This window comes from Archocentrus centrarchus, chromosome 9 (genome assembly GCF_007364275.1).
Source record: "Archocentrus centrarchus isolate MPI-CPG fArcCen1 chromosome 9, fArcCen1, whole genome shotgun sequence".
NCBI classification, from domain to species: domain Eukaryota; kingdom Metazoa; phylum Chordata; class Actinopteri; order Cichliformes; family Cichlidae; genus Archocentrus; species Archocentrus centrarchus.
Genome location: NC_044354.1, coordinates 13,264,493 through 13,283,630, shown reverse-complemented (window position 1 = coordinate 13,283,630; position 19,138 = coordinate 13,264,493). Strand labels below are relative to the sequence as shown.

General features: G+C 40.5%; 1 protein-coding gene across 3 annotated transcripts in view; it reads right to left on the bottom strand.

Annotated features, from left to right (window-relative positions):
- Nucleotides 1-431: 431 nt before the first annotated feature.
- hip1rb (huntingtin interacting protein 1 related b) overlaps nt 432-19,138 on the bottom strand; it is a 28,404-nt gene continuing 9,697 nt past the window's right edge. For 2 of the 3 annotated variants that reach the window (XM_030738105.1, XM_030738107.1), the window contains exons 2-32: nt 15,453-15,516; nt 14,370-14,512; nt 14,166-14,222; nt 13,770-13,850; nt 13,583-13,659; nt 13,322-13,383; nt 12,608-12,748; nt 12,461-12,518; nt 11,953-12,028; nt 9,853-10,020; nt 9,679-9,734; nt 9,513-9,585; nt 8,998-9,181; nt 8,808-8,896; nt 8,591-8,707; nt 8,399-8,500; nt 8,012-8,206; nt 6,675-6,822; nt 6,380-6,466; nt 6,152-6,259; nt 5,804-5,940; nt 5,134-5,244; nt 4,948-5,006; nt 4,633-4,663; nt 4,437-4,499; nt 4,210-4,310; nt 3,643-3,748; nt 2,203-2,326; nt 2,049-2,110; nt 1,666-1,896; nt 432-1,557 (exon numbers count right to left, since the gene is read on the bottom strand). In XM_030738105.1, the coding sequence (XP_030593965.1) occupies nt 1,549-1,557; nt 1,666-1,896; nt 2,049-2,110; nt 2,203-2,326; nt 3,643-3,748; nt 4,210-4,310; nt 4,437-4,499; nt 4,633-4,663; nt 4,948-5,006; nt 5,134-5,244; nt 5,804-5,940; nt 6,152-6,259; nt 6,380-6,466; nt 6,675-6,822; nt 8,012-8,206; nt 8,399-8,500; nt 8,591-8,707; nt 8,808-8,896; nt 8,998-9,181; nt 9,513-9,585; nt 9,679-9,734; nt 9,853-10,020; nt 11,953-12,028; nt 12,461-12,518; nt 12,608-12,748; nt 13,322-13,383; nt 13,583-13,659; nt 13,770-13,850; nt 14,166-14,222; nt 14,370-14,512; nt 15,453-15,516 (3,120 nt within the window). In that variant the 3' untranslated portion in view covers nt 432-1,548. The remainder of the gene's footprint in view (nt 1,558-1,665; nt 1,897-2,048; nt 2,111-2,202; nt 2,327-3,642; nt 3,749-4,209; nt 4,311-4,436; nt 4,500-4,632; nt 4,664-4,947; nt 5,007-5,133; nt 5,245-5,803; nt 5,941-6,151; nt 6,260-6,379; nt 6,467-6,674; nt 6,823-8,011; nt 8,207-8,398; nt 8,501-8,590; nt 8,708-8,807; nt 8,897-8,997; nt 9,182-9,512; nt 9,586-9,678; nt 9,735-9,852; nt 10,021-11,952; nt 12,029-12,460; nt 12,519-12,607; nt 12,749-13,321; nt 13,384-13,582; nt 13,660-13,769; nt 13,851-14,165; nt 14,223-14,369; nt 14,513-15,452; nt 15,517-19,138) is intronic. The other variant, XM_030738106.1, reaches the window with a different exon arrangement.

The window sequence follows — 19,138 nt, the reverse complement described above, 5'->3', positions numbered from 1 at the left end:
GCAAGTCTCTACTTCAATCACATTCTGATTGATTTAAATTCCACTGTGGTGGTGTACAGAGAAAACTACAAAAAAAAAAAATGTCTGCTCAACAAACAACATGGACCTTACTGTATTTATAGTACACTACCTGCTGCTCTATATTTGCCTCGTCACACAACTTGTAAGCACAACTAATGACTCCTGCATGTGTGGGTCTGTATTTATCTATATGACTGAACTACTGGAAGACTGAAAGCTCCTGGTCTTTAATATTAAACTACCAGTTCTATTGTAAATACGATTCAAACCCACATTTCTTTGCTAGTATAACAGGCCTGACAAAATTATTCCTTTTAACCATCAGGTGTGCTGTTACTGATGGAAGTCAGTGAACACAGTTCTTCCTAAAAAAGCTCTGCGAGAACAAGATGAAGCAACATGATGCCACATTAAAATCAAACATTTATTGTTCATTCATCTTACAAGGAAAAACCACCAGCATCTTTACTAAAATATATTAATAGATCTGAGTGTATAAAGACATTTCATACAGAGGAAAAGAGCAGAACCTGTAAGACCCTGTAAGAAAAGGCTCCCAGAGGCAGAGAGGTCTTGAACACCTTGATATCATACAATAACTAAACCTAAATCTGCGTATTCAGCCTGAAAGAAGCACTTGATAATTAAGCACACCTACATCCAGTATGTGTGTATGATCATTAAATATCTATTTGACATAACATCCAGGTTCTCTGCTAGTAAAGGAGCATTCAGAGAGATGAGTGTAGATATAAATTATACTTGGTGTGAGTTGCACACTCCTATACAGACTGTACGTCTCTACGGGTGTCATTCAATGCATTGGTGCAGCACTATTCAAGGCCTCTGAGACAGACAATCTTGTACGGTTGAGAAAGAAAGCCGTTTTGCACATGAGAGAAACAACGTCCATCATGAAGGCAAAGCTTAGAGGTATGTAAAATTTCGCAGCAACATGGATGCAAGTGATTCCCCCAGTTTCCTTTATAACCCACCTCAACATAATTATACAGTGTACACTGAGATGTGCTCTGTGACAAACATTCAAAACAGTGTTTTAAATAAAAAAAAAAAAAAAAAAAAAAAAAAAAGGGAGGTCCAAACATGATCAACACTAACAGCCCGAGACGTGCTGTTGATTCGTGGTCGGTAACAAGGTTTAGATTTTAAAAAGCAGCAGTAGTGTTTAATTTAAAATTATAGTGAGAAGAAAAAAAAATACTTTAACAACCAAAAAGTTTATAATTTACCTTTTTGTTCTTGATGCCTAACATTAAAATTAAAAGGTTATGTCAAAAAAAAAGAGCCTATTCCTAACAGGCATGGAGGGTCACACATCAGACTTCTGGTCCATTTTGGCAAAAAAAACAAAAAACACAAACAAAGTAGGAAAAGGAGACAATGAGAAGCAGGAACACAGAGGATTGTCAGCGTGCAACTTAAAGGAAGTGCAGGTTCACAAAAAGGCCTTCCTCCTCCTCCTTGGTCCAACTATCCTGTAGTGCTTCTCATCTACTGCTCAGGCATTCATTTGAACTGCACCAGAGAGGGGAACAAGAAATAAAAGAGGACAGATGAGTTTCACAAACAAACCACATCTTACATTCCACACACTCTTATTTTTCCCCCCTTCATAGACTTTACCACATTTTTGGGTGGGATGTTGGGTTTCTGGGCCAGCGGAGGCTTCTTCATGAGAGAGGGCTTGGAGAGTTTTGGTGACATGCTGACAGGATTGACCAGCGAGGAAGTTTCACCGTTCCCCTCGTCAAACTGCTCTAGAGGGACTCCAGCCAACTCGTAGTGCTTTTTCCTGAGCTCGCCCAACCGCAGACGCTCGTTGCCCAGCTGGTTCTCCAATTCTAACACTTTCACCTGAGGAGGAAGAGGGGAGTCACATTTTATCTGCTGCATCCACCACGTTAGACTGGTTGAATTCCAGCGACGCGCAGAGCCTTACACAGCCTCACATTCAGTTTAGTCAGAATAAATATGAGGTGTACATGCTCAGTATGCTCGTGACTGACCTGTGACTCCATTTCTTCTTTTTTCAGCTTAATTAGTGACATCCCAGAGAAGTCCATTGTATCTGACCATTAAAAAGGAACATGAAACAAAAATATTAGAAAGATGCTCATCAGAGTGTGTGATGATCTACCGCATGTGTCGAACTCCACCCACCTTTTTCCTCCAGGTGCTCCTGGCCCGTCTTTGTCGAGGCCACCACATTAGCTGCCATTTCATTCACGTGGCGAGACGCCTGCTGGAGAACTGTCAGCTTCCTGCTGTGGCGATCTGCCTTAACCTGAGAGCACAGGAGAGCGGTCACGTGAGACTGGATGATGCTGTTCAGACAATAAAGCCACAAAAGTCATGTACTAAAGCACACACAGGCAAGATATGACCCAAGGGTCACATCCAGGCCCGTAGACCATTTCCATCCACTCCGTGATGGTTTAAAAGTAAAAATATTACTGCAAATAATAAATGAATAAAATCTACAAGTCGTACTATTTTGATGCGTCTCAAGGCAAATGATTTGTGTGACTGCAAACAAACATTCTGTATAAAGAACTACAAAATGTTAGAGGGCTGGCCTGATGGATAAACATCGGTCCTCTGTGCTGCATATTTTAATCAGACATCACGGTTTTATGGTCTCACAAAAAGCATAAAAACCTCCCATGAAATTAAATGACAATTTCACAATGTGGCATCATTTATAAATTTCACAATTAAAATTTTTTTTTCCCCCAAAAAAACAAAATAATTCTCTCAGGTTTGGAGTCACAAAATTAAACTGGAACACAAAATGAGCTAATATATAAGACCTTCATATATAAGGTCTGTGCTGCAGTGATTTTAATGTCTGTTTTTACCTGTGTGGCCAAATGTAAGTCCAATTTAGTTACAGAAATAGAAACAGAAGAATTTAGGTTAAATTGAGGTAAATCATATTCATGAAAAATGAGCCTTTATTTGTTTGCAAATTGCATCTGTAAATATTTTTTTTGTTCAATGAAGCGTATGTGTTTGTCATTGTACATAAATATTTTTAAATCTATTTTCTGATATTTATCAGGGCCCAGGTCCTGCTACCACCTCCAGCTCTTCAAGGGGGGCAACCAAGGTATACCCAAGCCAGCTGAGAGATGTAATCTTTCCAGCATGTCCTGGGCCTGCCTCAGGGCTTCCTCCCTATAGAACATGCCCAAAGGACCTCACCTAGGAGGCATCCAGGAGGAATCTTAGTCAGATGCCCACATCACCTCAACCTTTCAGTGTGGAGAAGTGGCTTTACTCTGAATCTCTCCCAAATGAACGTGTTCCTCCTACTATTGCTAAGGAACCTCATGATGTTTACATGCTCAGGAGTTATTTTACAGAAAGTGCCAATGTAAACTGGACCTGGGCGTGGGGCCTGACTAAGACTGATTAAAAAAAAAAAGTGGAGAGTTACACTGGCAAAACTGCTGCATAGTCAGTTCACTTCTTTTAGTGGCACACCCACCTAGTCTAAATTCAGCATCCAAGCTTGCGCCATTAACAGTACTATGCAGTAATATTAGTAATGTAAAAACGTTTTTAACTATTGTATGCATTTTTTCAAAAACCTATTACCTTTGAGGCCGCCACCAGCTGTGCTGTGCTTGCGGCGATCTCATGAGAGCAGACGATCAGCTCCTCATATTTGCCCGTGTGCAACACCACCTTATCAGCAGATTCTCTGTGGGAAAGCAGGTGAACACATATAATATTAACACAAGTCTACGAAAGGCTACAGTTCTACAAACAAAAAGGTACTGCACGTAATATTTTATATTTGGTTACTTGGTGTGCCTCGAGTAAAATTAAGGTCATCAGTGAGAATACCTGCATTTTCTTCCTCAAAACCCTAAACAAGGATTTAGATAAGTTCAAAATAGCCTAAAATTTGGGAAGACACACATTTCCCCTCACTGATTAAGAAAGAACATGGAGGGATACTTCCTGTAGTAAAGCTCACAATTTCTACTAATGATCCTGAGAAGAGCTGCTGCAATAATACTTTTCCTGTATTAATATTTGTACTTCTCAGAATAGACATTAGCTGAGGGTGCACATCCTGTTACCAATCAGTGCAGACCACTTGTTTGCAATAAGCATCATCATTAATTTTAGATTAAAGAATATACAGTGAGAACTTACACCATCTCTGTGGCTCCCCATCCTACAGCCTTGGCAGCAGAGATGAGTCCCTCCGTCCAGCGAGAGTTTTTGGCATAAAACTCCCTAACAGTGGCTGCGCCCTTTTACAAGAAAACACCAGTACTGTTAGCTGATATTTCTGAATGGAACAGAGCAGCTCGCTCTGATTTTAGAAACAAGAAACAAGCTGCCACTTTTGGAATCAAAGTGAGAACAGTGTGACTCACCCGCCCACCCTCGACAATCTCCTTCTGCAAGTCTGTGGAGGATATGACCAGCATGCGGATGGCCTGAGAGAAGCAGGAGGATAAAAGCACAGAATAAGACTAAAGAAAGCTAAATGTTTATTTCAATAAGTATAGTACATATATATGTAATCTATGCTTGTGACGAGCAAGAGTGAAAGACATTAAAGTCCCGTACCTTCATCAGGTCTGTGCAGCTATTAAGGATCCTGTAAGAATGGGTGGGGGGTACAGAGACTTAAATGGCTTTGGTCTTTAAAAAACAACATTTAATGAACCGTGACAGGGAGGAAACAAAAGAATACAGAGGATGCCATTTAAAATTACTGCTCTGCATTTGAACAACTGGTCAAAAGTATCTTTCACATCAATTACAGGCCAATATTTTAAAACTCTCAAAATGGTGAGATTGGTAAGCCACCAATACGATCTGAAGATGATGCATCTTGTTATAAGACATTAAACTAACATACAAAAAAACCAAAAAACAAACCTTTCATTGACCTCCAGTTTAATTCCTGTTGTGTCTTTTCGTGCCTGATTCATCATTTCCTAAATGCAAAGAAAAAAAAAAAGTCAATGTGTTAAAATTAACATACTCCACAATACAAGTCAGTTTTGTTTTTTTTGTTTTTTTTTTACAGATAACATTAATTATAACAACTTCAAGAGTACTTACATCAATCCTACGGACCGCCTCCTCAATAGCTGCTGATGTTGAAGCCATTTCCTTGTCAACCAGGTCTCCCAGCTCCTCCTGACGAACATCCATGCCTTTTGGCCGCAGCTCCTGGATATTACAAGTGGAAAATTTTTGAAAAATTAGTGAATATGACTGGAAATTTTAAAACACACGGGCGAAAACTGAAGCCTGAAGTACTACTAAATGTTAACATGTGTGGTTGGGTTATATAACCAATAAGGAATGTAATTTAATAACTATACAACTTCCTGACTCTTGTAGCAGCCTTGTGTTCCCAAAGAAGCCAGGTGAAAACTGAAAGGATCACCTCATCTAAACAATATATGATTATACCACAGACTGCACTGTGAGATTGCAACGCCATAAGATGACCCAAGGAAACATTACAATCTTCCAAATTCAGGAGCTGGCTAGTTGAACTTCCTCTGGAAGTCCTTCTTTTCACAGTGTTAAACAGCTGGTGTATCAGTAACAGCAGTCATATTTTTCTAAATATCTGAAGTTGTGCCCACAAGCAGCACGCTGTATGACAGCTTCTTAGCACGTGCTGTTTATATCCAAGATGGTCAAGCAAAGGCTCTTCAGTTGAATGATTACTTGGAGCTTTAGAGTGATTTCATTATTTATTTAATTTATTTTCTCTCACCTGACCCAAGTGTAGGATTTTCTGTATGATTATACGAATGGTGGCTGGGTCTGCTCTCTGCAGTGTGGTCTTGGACTTCATCTCCTTCAAGAACTGCAGACTCTGAGCGCCACAGCCTCGGCAGTTCTCGGTCAGTTCTGCGGGGCGTCAAAGATTAATCAGTCATATTTCTGCATTGTTTATGCACAGACTAAACACACTTCTAAAAATCCATTTAAAGATTAAATTTAAAAGACGTGCAGTACATCTCAGTGTATGTTAAGGACAATGCATGCACGCACGCACGCACACACACAACAAAATGTAATATAAAAATAACTGTTGCAGTGTCAAGAAAATACTCCTTACTGTCTGCATGGTCAGTGGGTGCCATGTGTGCAGTAGCGCTGCCATTAATAATTGTGTCCGCGGTCAAGTGAGAGAACTGGGTCAGAGCCCTCAGCAGCCCTCCAGCATCTGGTTACAAGATCAGACAGTGAGAGGGCAGCAGGCCATATTAACGAGCATAACCGACCAGCCATACGGTGCCATGAGGTCAGCAGGACCTAAGCCAAATCGGAAGCAGAGGAAACTCACCACTCATGTTTCTCAGATAATCTGCATGGCCTTTTTTCACTTTGTCAATGGAGCCCAGTGCAGCCTCTGCTCGACTTATGAGGTAATCTGTTTGGAGGACAGCAAAAGATTAAAAAAACCCCAAAACAAAACAACAACAACAAAAAAAAAAAAAACCTTGGGACATTTTAGTTAATCTCTACAATAGACGTGCAATATTTATGTATGTGGTCAACAAGGTGGGGACATGGTCTTTGCATTTTCATTTTTTATTTATCTCTCATTTCATTTCAAAATGAAAGCATAGGAATCTGACCTGGAGAGCTGGTGCAGCGTATATGGAGGGGATCATCCAGCTTGGCAACAGCATCTTGGATGATGGTCTCAGCTTCTGTTATGGTACCCTGCAGCAGGGCAAACTGCTCCTCCAGAAGCTTCTGCTTCATCTGCTCCTCCTGACTTGTCTACATTTATACACAGACAAACAGCATGCATGTTTACATACATGTATATGGCAGGAGTAATATACATAAAGCACATTGTTGACATATGTATGAACCCATCAAGATTTACTGTTAGAGACTAAATTGGTTGAGAGATAGAAGTAAATCCATGTGTCTATGTACACCCACACTCTGCTTTATGTTCTTTCAAATATAACAAGCATATTTAGCTATTCAAAAAAGCTGCAGAACATGGATGCTTTCATTTTAAACATTGTTCATCAACTGCTGTTACCACATTCGCCCTTCGTGCAAAAGATCCCCAGTTCAATACCGGGAGGAAACACAAACCCAGCCTCAGGGAGTCACAAGCTAGTGTCTTCCCAGAACCCGTTTAAAGTCCAGATAAATGGGAGGGTTGCATTAGGAAGGGAATCCAGCACAAAATCTGTGCCAAATCAAATATGTGGATCCATCTGCTGTGGCGACCCCCTTGGGAAATAAGGCAGAAGCTGAAGGTACCTTCTCCCTTCTCAACACACGTTTATGTGATGTAGTCTTTTGATTGTCTCGGATTTTATTGTCTTTATATTGACATTTTGTTTAGCATCTTTTTTTTTTTGTTTTAACTTTGTATTGACTTTACCTTACTTTTGTCACATTATGTCTGGACCCACTATTACCTCTGTGTTGTAATTTACCTTCTGAGCATCCTGCTAGAGCCTGTCCTGTAAAGCACTTTTGTAAATTCAGCTTTTAACAGTGTGTATGTTACTCCAGAAAGTCTTAAAAAGCCTGTTTTTGTGATGATCTCGTCATTGTGGAAAAATATGTATTTCCCAAACGGGTTGATGAGTGGTTGCTGAAGCTTTCTAACTGTTGCTAGGTGAAAGTTGCTGCACCAAAAAAAAAAAACCTCTCAACCCGCTGTCATCAAGCAGCTTATAAGCCACGATATGTTTAGAATTCAACTATTTAGAAAAATCCACGCTATTTGGAAATTTCACATCAATATTTTTTTGAGGTGTGGAAGATAACACGATGTGTAAATATAACCATCTAGAACAGATACAACGGACTGACCCCCCAGTAAAACACAATGTTCCCTATATTTGAGACATTTATTTATGATCCGGCTTGCTTTTACAAAACAGGCTTAAAATAGCACTGTGCAGAGAATGCTGAGCTCTGCTCTACAGTCCTGACTGACCTTCTCCTTCAGTTTTCCCTGCAGCTCTCCCAGCTCCCTGCTGGTCCTATCTCGCTCCTGCTGAAGTGATGACTGCTGCACCTGCGTAGCCTGCCGCAGTGATGACAGCTCCGCCTCCTTCTCGCTCACAGACCGCATCAAACGCTCCTTCTCCGCCTGCAGAGCTGTCATCGAGCTGTTCATTTGCTCCGATGTCTGGCAAAAAAAAAAAAAAAAAAACAAACCCCCCCCCACCAGAAAGCAGTGAGTGAGCCAGGACAGGCAGATGGCTGAAAGTGTTGGAGGAAATGTCCATGTGGAAATGTGTTGCACGCCGTAAGCCTCCAAACAGAACTAACAAATAAATCAAGATTAATTAGCTGGGTATCATGAAGGTATCGCATTCACCTTCGTGCTGCTCTGTAGAGTCGCCTTGATGCGCGTCATTTCTGCGATCTTCTCTTCCAGTTCTCTCTTCAGCTTCTCCATCTCGAATCTCTGCTCTTCCAACTACAGTTATGGAAAATAGCAGTAAGCCCATACTGGACATCTACACTAGGCATCAGTCTCCTTAAAGCAAAAAAAAAAACAAACACCAACCTTCATGTCAGAGTCCTGCTTTATCCGTTCCATCTCAAAGGTCATCTGGTGTTTGGTCCGCTCAACTTCTTCCTGGGTCTGCTGGGTTGCTGACAGCATCTTGACAGTGTCTGCACTCTGTCAGCACATTAGCACATTTAATGTTACCACACACAGACAGGCGCTGACATCTAATTTAAAGCCAACACCTCTGGACTGGTCTGCAGTCTGTCTCTACCTTCCGGAGCAGTTCAGCATGGCTGGTCACCAGCTCTGTGTGCTTCTCCTTCAGCTTATTGTACCGCTGCTCAGTGGCTTGTGCCCTTTCTGCACAGACAAGATGGATGAGAATTTTTTTTTTTTTTTGGAGGGGTGGGGGGGTCATGATTATACCCTGTCTGTACAAATGTGTTAACTGTGCATCTTACTTTCAGCCTCGATGAAGGTGGTCTGCAAGCTCTCGTGTTCCGCGTTTCGGTGGCGGGTCGCCTCAAGCTCCATGCGCAGCTGTTCATTTTCCACAAGGGCTCGTTGTTTCTGTGCACGCTGTTCTTCCAGCTCTGCCTCCAAACTGTTGATTTGAGATTTGAGCTGTGTGATGTAACGTTGAGCCTACAGGGGGAGAAAAGAGATACGAATAAGGAGAAAAAAAAAAAAAACTGTTCCCAAAGTCTAATGCATGTAAAAAAAAATATTCCATTACATGCATTTATTTATTTACATCTGTTCGTTCCGGCAAATCTGGTGTTCCAAACTCATCTCATTCAGAAGATACTTGCAACATTCTACATGGCAGGAGAAGTATTCACATCTACCCAACACATGACCCAGATTCTTTCACACAGAGCAAACCACACACTGTACTGTCGTACACAATCAGACACACACACAGACAATGGACTAAAACCCATGCAACAGGCAATTCAATCTCAAGAGCTCTTACTTCAGCTTTCACCCTCTCCAGCTCTGCTCTCAACAGTTCAAGGTCCCGCTTCAGGCTCTCAATCTGAAGGTCTCTGCCAGACAGAAAAGTCTCAGTCAAAGAAACTGCTGAAACCTAATAATCAATGGAACAATGAAGGCTTACAGTGAAAAACACACTAGCTCACCTGTCATCAAAGCCTCCATTTGGAGGCCCAAAGGCCTGATCAAATATGTCCATCTGCTGAAAGAAAAGAGGGAATTGGTAAATTTAACACGAAGTGTGCCCAGCAGTAGGGTACTTTTGAGGAGGCATGCATATCATTGTATAAACCACTGCAGGTGTTAGTGCTGTGACATACCTGCGGTTGAGCCTGTAGGCTGGAAGTCGTGACGTTGCTGACATCAATAAGTGGCTCTGGTTCGTCGTCATCGTCATCTTGTTGCTCTGGTTCATCCATATCGGGGATGACCACCACTGGCTTCACGTGTTTTGCCAGTGAGGCTGCATGCAGGAAGTTAGGTGGGGACTAATAAGAAAAAAAGAGACAAAATGCAATCATTGTTTAAATATATATATTTCTACAAGACTGGTAAAGTTCAGACCATAAATGTCAATTTATATAGTTGTGGTCAAAAGTTTACATACACTCATCATGGGCATGAATATCATGAGAATTTGGGGATTTAAATTATTTCCATAATATGTTCTTTTTCCAGGGTGGAAAGATTGTACAGCATACATTGTTACTGACTTTAAAAAAAAGAATTGGGTGCACAAGTTTTCATTTATTTTCTCTAATCCACACAGGATCAAAAGTTTGGACACAAATCTCACCCTACACACTCACCCATTCATATGAATGTGAGTGTTTTATAGAAGAAGAAACAGACTATTGTCCCACAAAGGGGAAATTCAGGTGTAAGAGCAGCCACAGATATAAAATATATTACAGGCTCAAATATATACATACACCCCCACTAACATTAGGTTAAATGTCACTTAGCAAGTTGCACCTAAACCAGATGCTTTTGGTAGCCATCAACAAGCTTCTGGCATAATTCTGTCTCAATATTTGACCACTCCGCTTGACAAAATTGGTAGCGGTCATTTTAATTGGTTGGTTTCCTGGCCAGACACAGTTTTTAAGCACAGTTGACAAAAGAGTGATGTCAGGGATTTGGGAAGGCCATTCCAAAAGCTTAATGTTAGCCTGCTGCATCCATTTGAAAACCCATTTTGATGTGCATTTGGGATTGTTGTCCTGTTGGAACACCCATTTGTGTCCAAGTTTAAGTTATCAAGCTGTTGATTTGAGGTGAAGCCGAAAAATTTGGAGGTTGTCCTCCTCCTTCATTATTCCATCTACTTTGTGCAATGTACCAGAACCACTGGCAGCAAAACAGCCCAAGAACATGATGCTATCACCATCAAGCTCGACAGCTGGTACAGCAATCTTAGGTTTGAAAGCCTCACCTTTACTCCACCAAACATGACTCTCAACACTGTGGCCAAATAGTTCAATCTTTGTCTCATCTGACTACAAAAATCTTTCTCCAGAAATCATTTGGCTTGTTCATGTTGGCAGCTGCAAATTTCAGTCGAGCTCTTGGTTGGCACCCTCTCAGTCCATGGTAAAATTCACTTCACTGTGGACAATGATGCTAGTGTTCCCACAGTTTCCAGTTCATGTCAGGTTTCATCCTTGGTAGATCCTGCGTTGTTCCTGAACATCCCAACCAATTTCCTCTCATTTGAGGTGACAGTTTGGGTTTTCTTCCAGATGTTGGCAGAGTGGTGACACATCAGAATACCTTGTACTTATGTGCAGTTGTTTGAACTAATGAATCGTTTGGAATCTGCAGTTGTTTAGAAATGACTCCAAGAAACCTTCCCAACTTGTGTAAAATTCTTCTTAGGTCTTCACTGAATTCCTTGGATTTTCCCATTGCTCTAAGTACTAGTCAATCCAAGGAGTGCTATCAAAGAGAAACTATCAGCTGTAGTTAATCATAATCACTAACGAGAAGTTTATAGGCCTTGTCAAATTAAAAATACACTGTAGAACCTTCAGCATCACTTATTAATAAGATTTGAGTGTAAGTATATATTTGAGCCTGTCTGTATACTTTTGACCCTGTGCAGCTTAGAGAAAATCCAAAATAAATTCAAACTTGTGCATCCAGTTCTTGTTTTTTAAAGTCATTAAAAGATGTATGCAGTACAATTATTCCACCCTGGAAAAAAAAACAAACAAAAAAACAGTTCACAGAAATTATTAAAAAAAAAAAATAAAAAAAAAATGACCATGACATTCATATGTCAACTTCTGACCAAAACTGTAGATAACAGCAGAAGTCAGTAGGGGGTCTATGATGAAGCTTTTGAAACCCCAAAATTGAAGTTTTGACTCAGCACTGAAGTCATCCCTCCCCTCCCCTCCCCTCCCCCACGTTCTTACATCAGGCAGCTTGGGGATCTGGATCAGTCTCTTAAAGTACGTCATGTCTCTGGTTTTATTGAAGAAGGACTTAAGTCTGGAGGACAAAAGGAAAACAAGTTGAAGTTTTATATTCATAATCATATTTATGCACATAATGAAGCACGCTATTCTAATGCTCAAGTTTGAAGTATTCCAACATAAAAAAGGAGCTTCTATTTTCTATTTACATTTGATCACCTTGTATATTATACACACTCTTTTCTTTTGTTATATCATTGGACTGTAACATGCATGTAAACTGTGAAGAACTCCCCCTGAACCTTACAGGTACTTTACAGAAAACAAATGTGTCTGTCACCAACTGACATACAACAGAGGGCAGGGGATGGGATGCATTCGCATTGGTTCAAAGGGCTGCAGTGACTGGGTGAGGCAGGATTATGTTGCAGATGTCCGTATGTTTAAAAGAATAAGAAAAAACACAAACACTTGATGCGGTCACCCTTCTTTATTCATAACCACCTACTTATGGAACTGGTCATGGAAACGATCACGATGTCCTTGTAAAGTATCAGCAGGGAGACCTGAAATTAATGAGACGGTCCACACATGAAACGTACTAAAGCGACAGAACATTGATATTCGCTGAATAATGAGTAATAACCATCCTTACAGGCATGCAGCTTGAAAAGCAGCTTGACGGCAAAGTGGTAGAGGTGACTGCAGTCTTGGATAACCTGGATGAGTGGAGCCAGGCGACACTGGCTTGACGTGAGACTGGAAATGGCAATGGACGTGTTGAGCTGTCGGAGCACTGATGGAAAAGAAATTGAGAGGTGGTGGGAGTGTCAGAAATAAAATCTGACATTTGGCTTTATTATTTTAGACATTTCTGAGCTGGATGTGCTTTGTGCATTGTTTGTAGAATAAGGATTCTTTTGTGGCTATGGCTCAAAAACATAATGATTAGACTTGGGGCAAATGAATGAGGGCAACCACATTTCATTCGGAATACAGCTTCAATAATTTGTTTACGGTGTTGAGACGCGTTGCTGTGTCTCCACCCTGCAGGGACTGGGAGGATCATACCATTACTGCTAAACTGGAGGAAGTCAGCCTAATGTCTTCTAATTGCAAGCATTTCCTTACAAGTTTTTTTTTTTTTAAAGATGAGTTAAAACTGGGCCAAGAGTAAATGAAGTCACTTTATAAATAAATCAAACTGCCCTCCGTGAAAACAGGTAGGCCAAGAACTGCTGACAACCCTTTTTTTAAAGGCTCTTAGCTTTTGTGCATAAATAGATAATGTCAGCAGGCAGCACTTCTCAACTCCAGCTCAGGTTTCTCCTCCTTGGACGGACAGAGGGGGAGGAGTTTTTGTTTTCACCTGTCTCAGCCAGCTGCAGCTCTGTGTCCATGTAATCAAACACTTCCACTGAGAGCTGGAACCTGCAGGAGAGAAGTTGATACCTTTGTTAGACCAAAAATGGGTACCCACTCAAAAACTATGACCATGTGACCCTGTGACATTGACACAGCGACTGGGCCTGTTCATACAACAGCATTTTAAGACTGAGGAAGACTGGGATTTAAGGGTGCATAGGTGCTTAAATTAAAAGGGGCACTTTCAGCGCATTCTGAAACTCACACATTATTAATGTCTGTTCCTGCAGCGCGCTCCAGGTCATCATCATTGATCTCCAGGTTTGCTGGGATATCTCCACGCTGCATTGAAGTACAGTTTATGAGATTTTAGCTCCAATCACAACGCAAACTGAATATTGTTGAAATATCCACTAACACAAAGTGTAAAACATGACTGATGGTGGGTTTACCTTCGTGTGAAACTTCAGTTTTGTGCAGAGCAGCCTGGAGTACAGAGACACCAGCTGACCATATCGGTCATGGAGATTGCCCTGAAAACCAACAGGGGAGGGAAGAGCAAAAATTAAAACAGACAAGAGGCATTTTTGAATTTAAATTTATCATGAAGAACTAAATGTTGTGCCTACAGAATATTAAAAATTTCTGCATTCAGCTGGCAATTAAAGGCTTGATTCGCAAGCAAATTTCATCAGGTATCATTTCTACTGAATTAGTAAATTAAAAACTTCATTAAAACAGCACGTTTTAAAAACAGACTATAGTACTGCCTTTTTAATAATGGCTCTTAAAGTTTTGCCACTTCAAAATTAGAAGTATTTTTCAAATTATGAGATGCCAGGACTCACCCATATTTCCCCAATATCAATCAGAGAGCTGTAATGTCTTGTGCAGTCTTGTAGGACCTGTGAAGATAACAGCTTGACTGAATAACTCATTAGCCTTCATGCAAATTAAAATAGTCACAGGTTTTAATATTTAGCTTTAATCACACTCCAGCGTCTGGCACTTTAGCTAATAAAGGAAAGGCAGGAGGGTACTCAGTGCCTTACGTTGCGGTGCCCATCTCGCAGGATTTTGTGCAGCACGTGGCAGAACTTCCAGCAAAGGATGGAGCTGCTGGGAAAAGGGAAGCCCAGAGCGTAGGACCAGAAGGTGACAGCTCCCTTCTCCCTGTGAGTCCCCAGGATGATTCCTGTTGTTGTCATTAAGGAAGCAAAATCTATCATAGGACTGTGCCATTTTTGTTACATTTATTTAAAAAAAAAAAAAAAAAGGCACATTCATTTAATGGCAAAATGACAAGTAAAATAACCTACTCACCTTGCATGAAACAAACTGTTGAAAATATTTACTGTACCTAATGACTTTTCAATGTGTCAACATTAAAATTAAGTTCCAATAATCATTATTACAGATCTGACGTTTACATCAAAAACTGCTCTAACTGGTGAATCTGCCTTCAGATACGCTCAAACAGGAAATCTATCAAACATATTTGCAAAATGCAGACTCACAATGACTTCCACATAAGCAGTCATTGGTCAATCACTTAAAAACCTTTGATTTGTATGTTCAAAAACAGATGTATAGGATCACCATCATGAGCAGATTCATCTTCACTAAGACAGATCACAGTGATGTGCCTCTCCCATTGTTCCCGCAGCCTATTCAAATCTTTTTCTGCTGCCTTGTAACTATTAACAAGGTTTCCAGCATGATGATAGGACTGAAACAGCTCTGCTTGGGATTATTGCTGATTGAAGGAGTGACACAAAAAGTCTCTCTATTGCTGGTTGAGCTCAACGTGAGCTCAGCTTTGAACAAAAGAAAGCTTGGGGGTTACCTTTACTGACCAATCTGATGGTGACTTAAATATTAATTCACAAACTGGCAGCATTTTCAGAAATCCACCCATAAATTTCAGAAATAAATATTACAGCCTTTTCTCTGAAGCAAATTCAAAAGGAGACAGAGCATTTAATGCTTCTTGTTGCCATCTGTTTTCTATCAATGCCCCTTTTTAAAAATAAATACATAAAAACAGAGGATTTTATTTTGTCTAGAGGATGTAGCTAAGTCTGTGTGGACGCAAACAAAAAAATCTTTTTGTTTGGATTCATCATTAAGGATACGTCGTGCATGTTTCTCCTTCACAGGCGTCTCTGTGGAATTGATGGCTTTGCTGATGCTGCTAAGCTGAAAGAGCAGAAGAGAGGTTGTTAGATCTCGCATGGCTTGATTCGCCACCCACACAAACATCAGTCCTATTTGCAGGGCTTATAACAGACATGACCAGGGAGCAAATCAAATAACCAGTTGCACGGCATTGACTGGAATCTATGAAAGAAACACTGTGTATACGCAGTAATGTACTGATGGATTTCTGGCTCTCACCTCATGGTTAGACTAATTTCAACCAAGCAACCTTGCCGAATATAATAAACTAAATTTAGCTGACAATAAGACTAAAGGAAAAGTTTTGATATGACTGGACCTCATGAGCTTTCTCTTAGTTTTGTTTGTAGTGTGATATCATCATCTGTAATCTGTTTGGAACAACAAAACCAATGAACATGGCGCCTAACTTTATTATTACTTTTCTATGGAAGCTCAGGTCAAAAGAGGCCAAACCCACATGGAAAATTAACATCTGCCATTATCCTGCTGATGTGGTATGTCAGAGCGTCATCAGATTCACGGGACACAAAGTGAGCTGAGCAAGAACCTGCTCAGCAGGCAAAACAAGTGCCACTAAAAAAAAAAAAAAAAAAAACGAGTAGGAAGGCAAATGAATGAACACGCAAACGCATGCGCACACACACAGACACACGGGATTTGTATCCTCCTGGACATTTAATTACACTATAGTATACGCTCTTCTGTCTTCACACACACATATGAACTTGAGTGACATTATTAATCCATAGGGTTTAAATATGATGTCAGCCCACCCTTTGCAGCTACAACAGCTTCAACTCTTTTGGGAAGGCTTTCCACAAGGTTTAGGAGTGTTTTTATGGGAAATTTTGACCATTCTTCCAGAACATTTGTGAGGTCAGACATGTTGGACAAGAAGGCCTGGCTCACAGTCTCCCAAAGGTGTTATGCTGAGTTGAGGTCAGGACTCTGTGCAGGCCAGTCAAGTTCTTCCACACCAAACTCACTCATCCATGTCTTTATGATCCTTGCTTTGTGCATGTGAGGAACTTTAATGGCTGAACTTGTCACACAGGTCCCATCCTACCACACTAGAATTCACTGAGCTCCTGAGTGTGATCCACTCTTTCACAAATGTTTGTAGAAGAAGTCTGCATTTGTAGGTGCTTGATTTTATATACCCGTGGCCATGGAAGTGATTGGAAAACCTGAACTCAATAAACTAGACAGGTGAGAGTCTACATTTGGAAATATAGTGTATTTTAATCCATCGCAGGGAGAATACACCACAACAAGACAGAATCTGCTTAGTACAATTATCATATTACATGTCAATGTACTTATAAAAATAATGAAGCCACCTCTAGGACTGCAAAGTGGTTTCTCAATTCTTTCTATAGCAGTTTGTGAGAAATAGTTTCCCTGTGGGCTTCATTGAAATATCACATTTGTGTATATTTTTTAAGAACCAATAATATCTGCATCAATTTGAGCTCTCTTAAACTGGCATTTATTATCATGAAGGCCATGTTAAACAGTTTGCTTGATATGGCAGCTCGGTGAATGAAAAGACCAAGCTGCACGCAAAATGATTCTTCTCCACCCCCTCCCTGCACTGTGAGAAACAAGGTGTGCCCAGCTGCTGTGTCATGGTACATATTCACTCACATGAAAGCTTTTCTTTTCCCCATGGTATACTATTATTGAAATGAGTACAGAAAAAACAAAAACAAACAGCAGCTGTGGTCAAGGCTTTGCAAAGGAACAAGAACATACACTATATTGTCAAAAGTATTCACTCATCCATCCAGATTATCACCCATCCATGGAAGTTCCAGTCACTTCCATGGCCACGAATATATTTTAGTCAACAGTTAGTGGTATTATAACAAAGTGGATGCAACTGGGAACAACAGCAACTCAGCCACACAAAATGACTGAGCGGGGTCAGCAGATGGTGAGGCACATAGTAAACAGAGGTTGGCAACTTTCTGTAGAGTCAATAGCTAAAGACCACCAAACTTCATGTGGCTTTCAGATTAGCTCAAGAACACTGCGCAGAGAGCTTCATGGAATGGGTTTCCATGGCTGAGCAGCTGCATTGAAGGATTACATCACCAAAAAATGCAAAGCGTCAGATGCAGTGGTGTCACGCTGCCATGTGACCACACACCAGTGCACAAAACAAGGACCATAAAGACATGGATGACTGAGTTTGTGTGGAAGAACTTGACTGGCCTGCACAGAGTCCTGACCTCAGCCCAATACAACACCTTTGGGGTGAATTAGAGCAGCGACTGTGAGCCAGGCCTTCTAGTCTAAAAATCAGTGTCTGACCTCACAAATGCACTTCTGAAAGAAGGGTCAAAAATTCCCATAAACACACTCCTAAACCTTATATAATGCCTTCCCAGAAGAGGTGAAGCAGTTACAGCTGCAAAGGGTAGGCCAACATCATGTTGAACCCTATGGATTAACAGTGGTGCGACTCAAGTGTGAAGACAGACAAGCAAAATACTTTTGGCAATATAGGGTATGCAAAGAAAATGCGCACAAACCCAGCCTGGATAAAACTCTATAGGGTGGACTTTATGATGTGCGGTAAGTTTGTAAATCTTCAGTTTGAACTGCATTTCCAGAGAAACCTTCATTTAAAATAAATATATAAATAAATCTATGCATTCCACAAATATGTGTGTAGGTGGACTACACTTATCCTTTACAGCAGAGGAACGTACAAGCACCATCTTTGATGAAAATCAGTGCTGATCATCATGTTTCCTTTCGGGAACATGAAAGAAAGATTTAAATCTCTCACACACAAACACATAATGACTGCATAATGATCAAAGCAGAGTCTAGACAGCACAATTACGCTGGACTGCTGTGATGGCATCTATTGCTAAATTAGTCTTCAGAAATTTGAACGGTGGCCCTGATATGAGTCATAGTTGAGTGTTGGGATGTGTACATGAGAGTGAAAGAAAAAAAAAAAAAAGTGGCACAAACAAACTTCCAGTCTAGTGTCCCACTGAAGTGTTGCAATCAACCAGACCTGCTAGTCTTTGTTAGAACATGCAAGGGGAAAAAATGAAATGGAGCAAACTGGAAAAATACACAATAGCTGTGAGGACTCATTTGGGAGGCAATTTGGACCCACGTAAAAGATAATATGGAAATGTAACTGAGATGCACATCTTGTTTACCTTGTGTTCCTATTGGGATTGTCAAAAAAACAATAAAAAAAAAAAGCACCAAAATTACATGTCTTTGCCTTTTCCAGTTGTATATAATTCTCTGTTAAATTTGCATCGTAGGTATGTCATGACCGCAGACCCTTCAGAAAACCTACAAAAACCTAATATGGAATGGAGGGAATATATGAAGAAGTGGGAAAAATTTGAGAGACATGTTTGTCCGCAAAAAAAAAAAAAAAACCATCCCAATCACAACAAAGTATTTATTTGTGTCCATTGTGGTTGGCACCACATATAAAACACCAGCACACAACCACAAGGTAATTAACACATAATGCACTACACAGTGGTTAGCACTGTTGCCTAGTAAGAAGGTCCTGGGTTTGAATCCAGTCTGGGACCTTGCTGTGTGGAGTTTACATGTTCTCCGTGGGTACTCTGGTTTCCTCCCACAGTTAGATTAG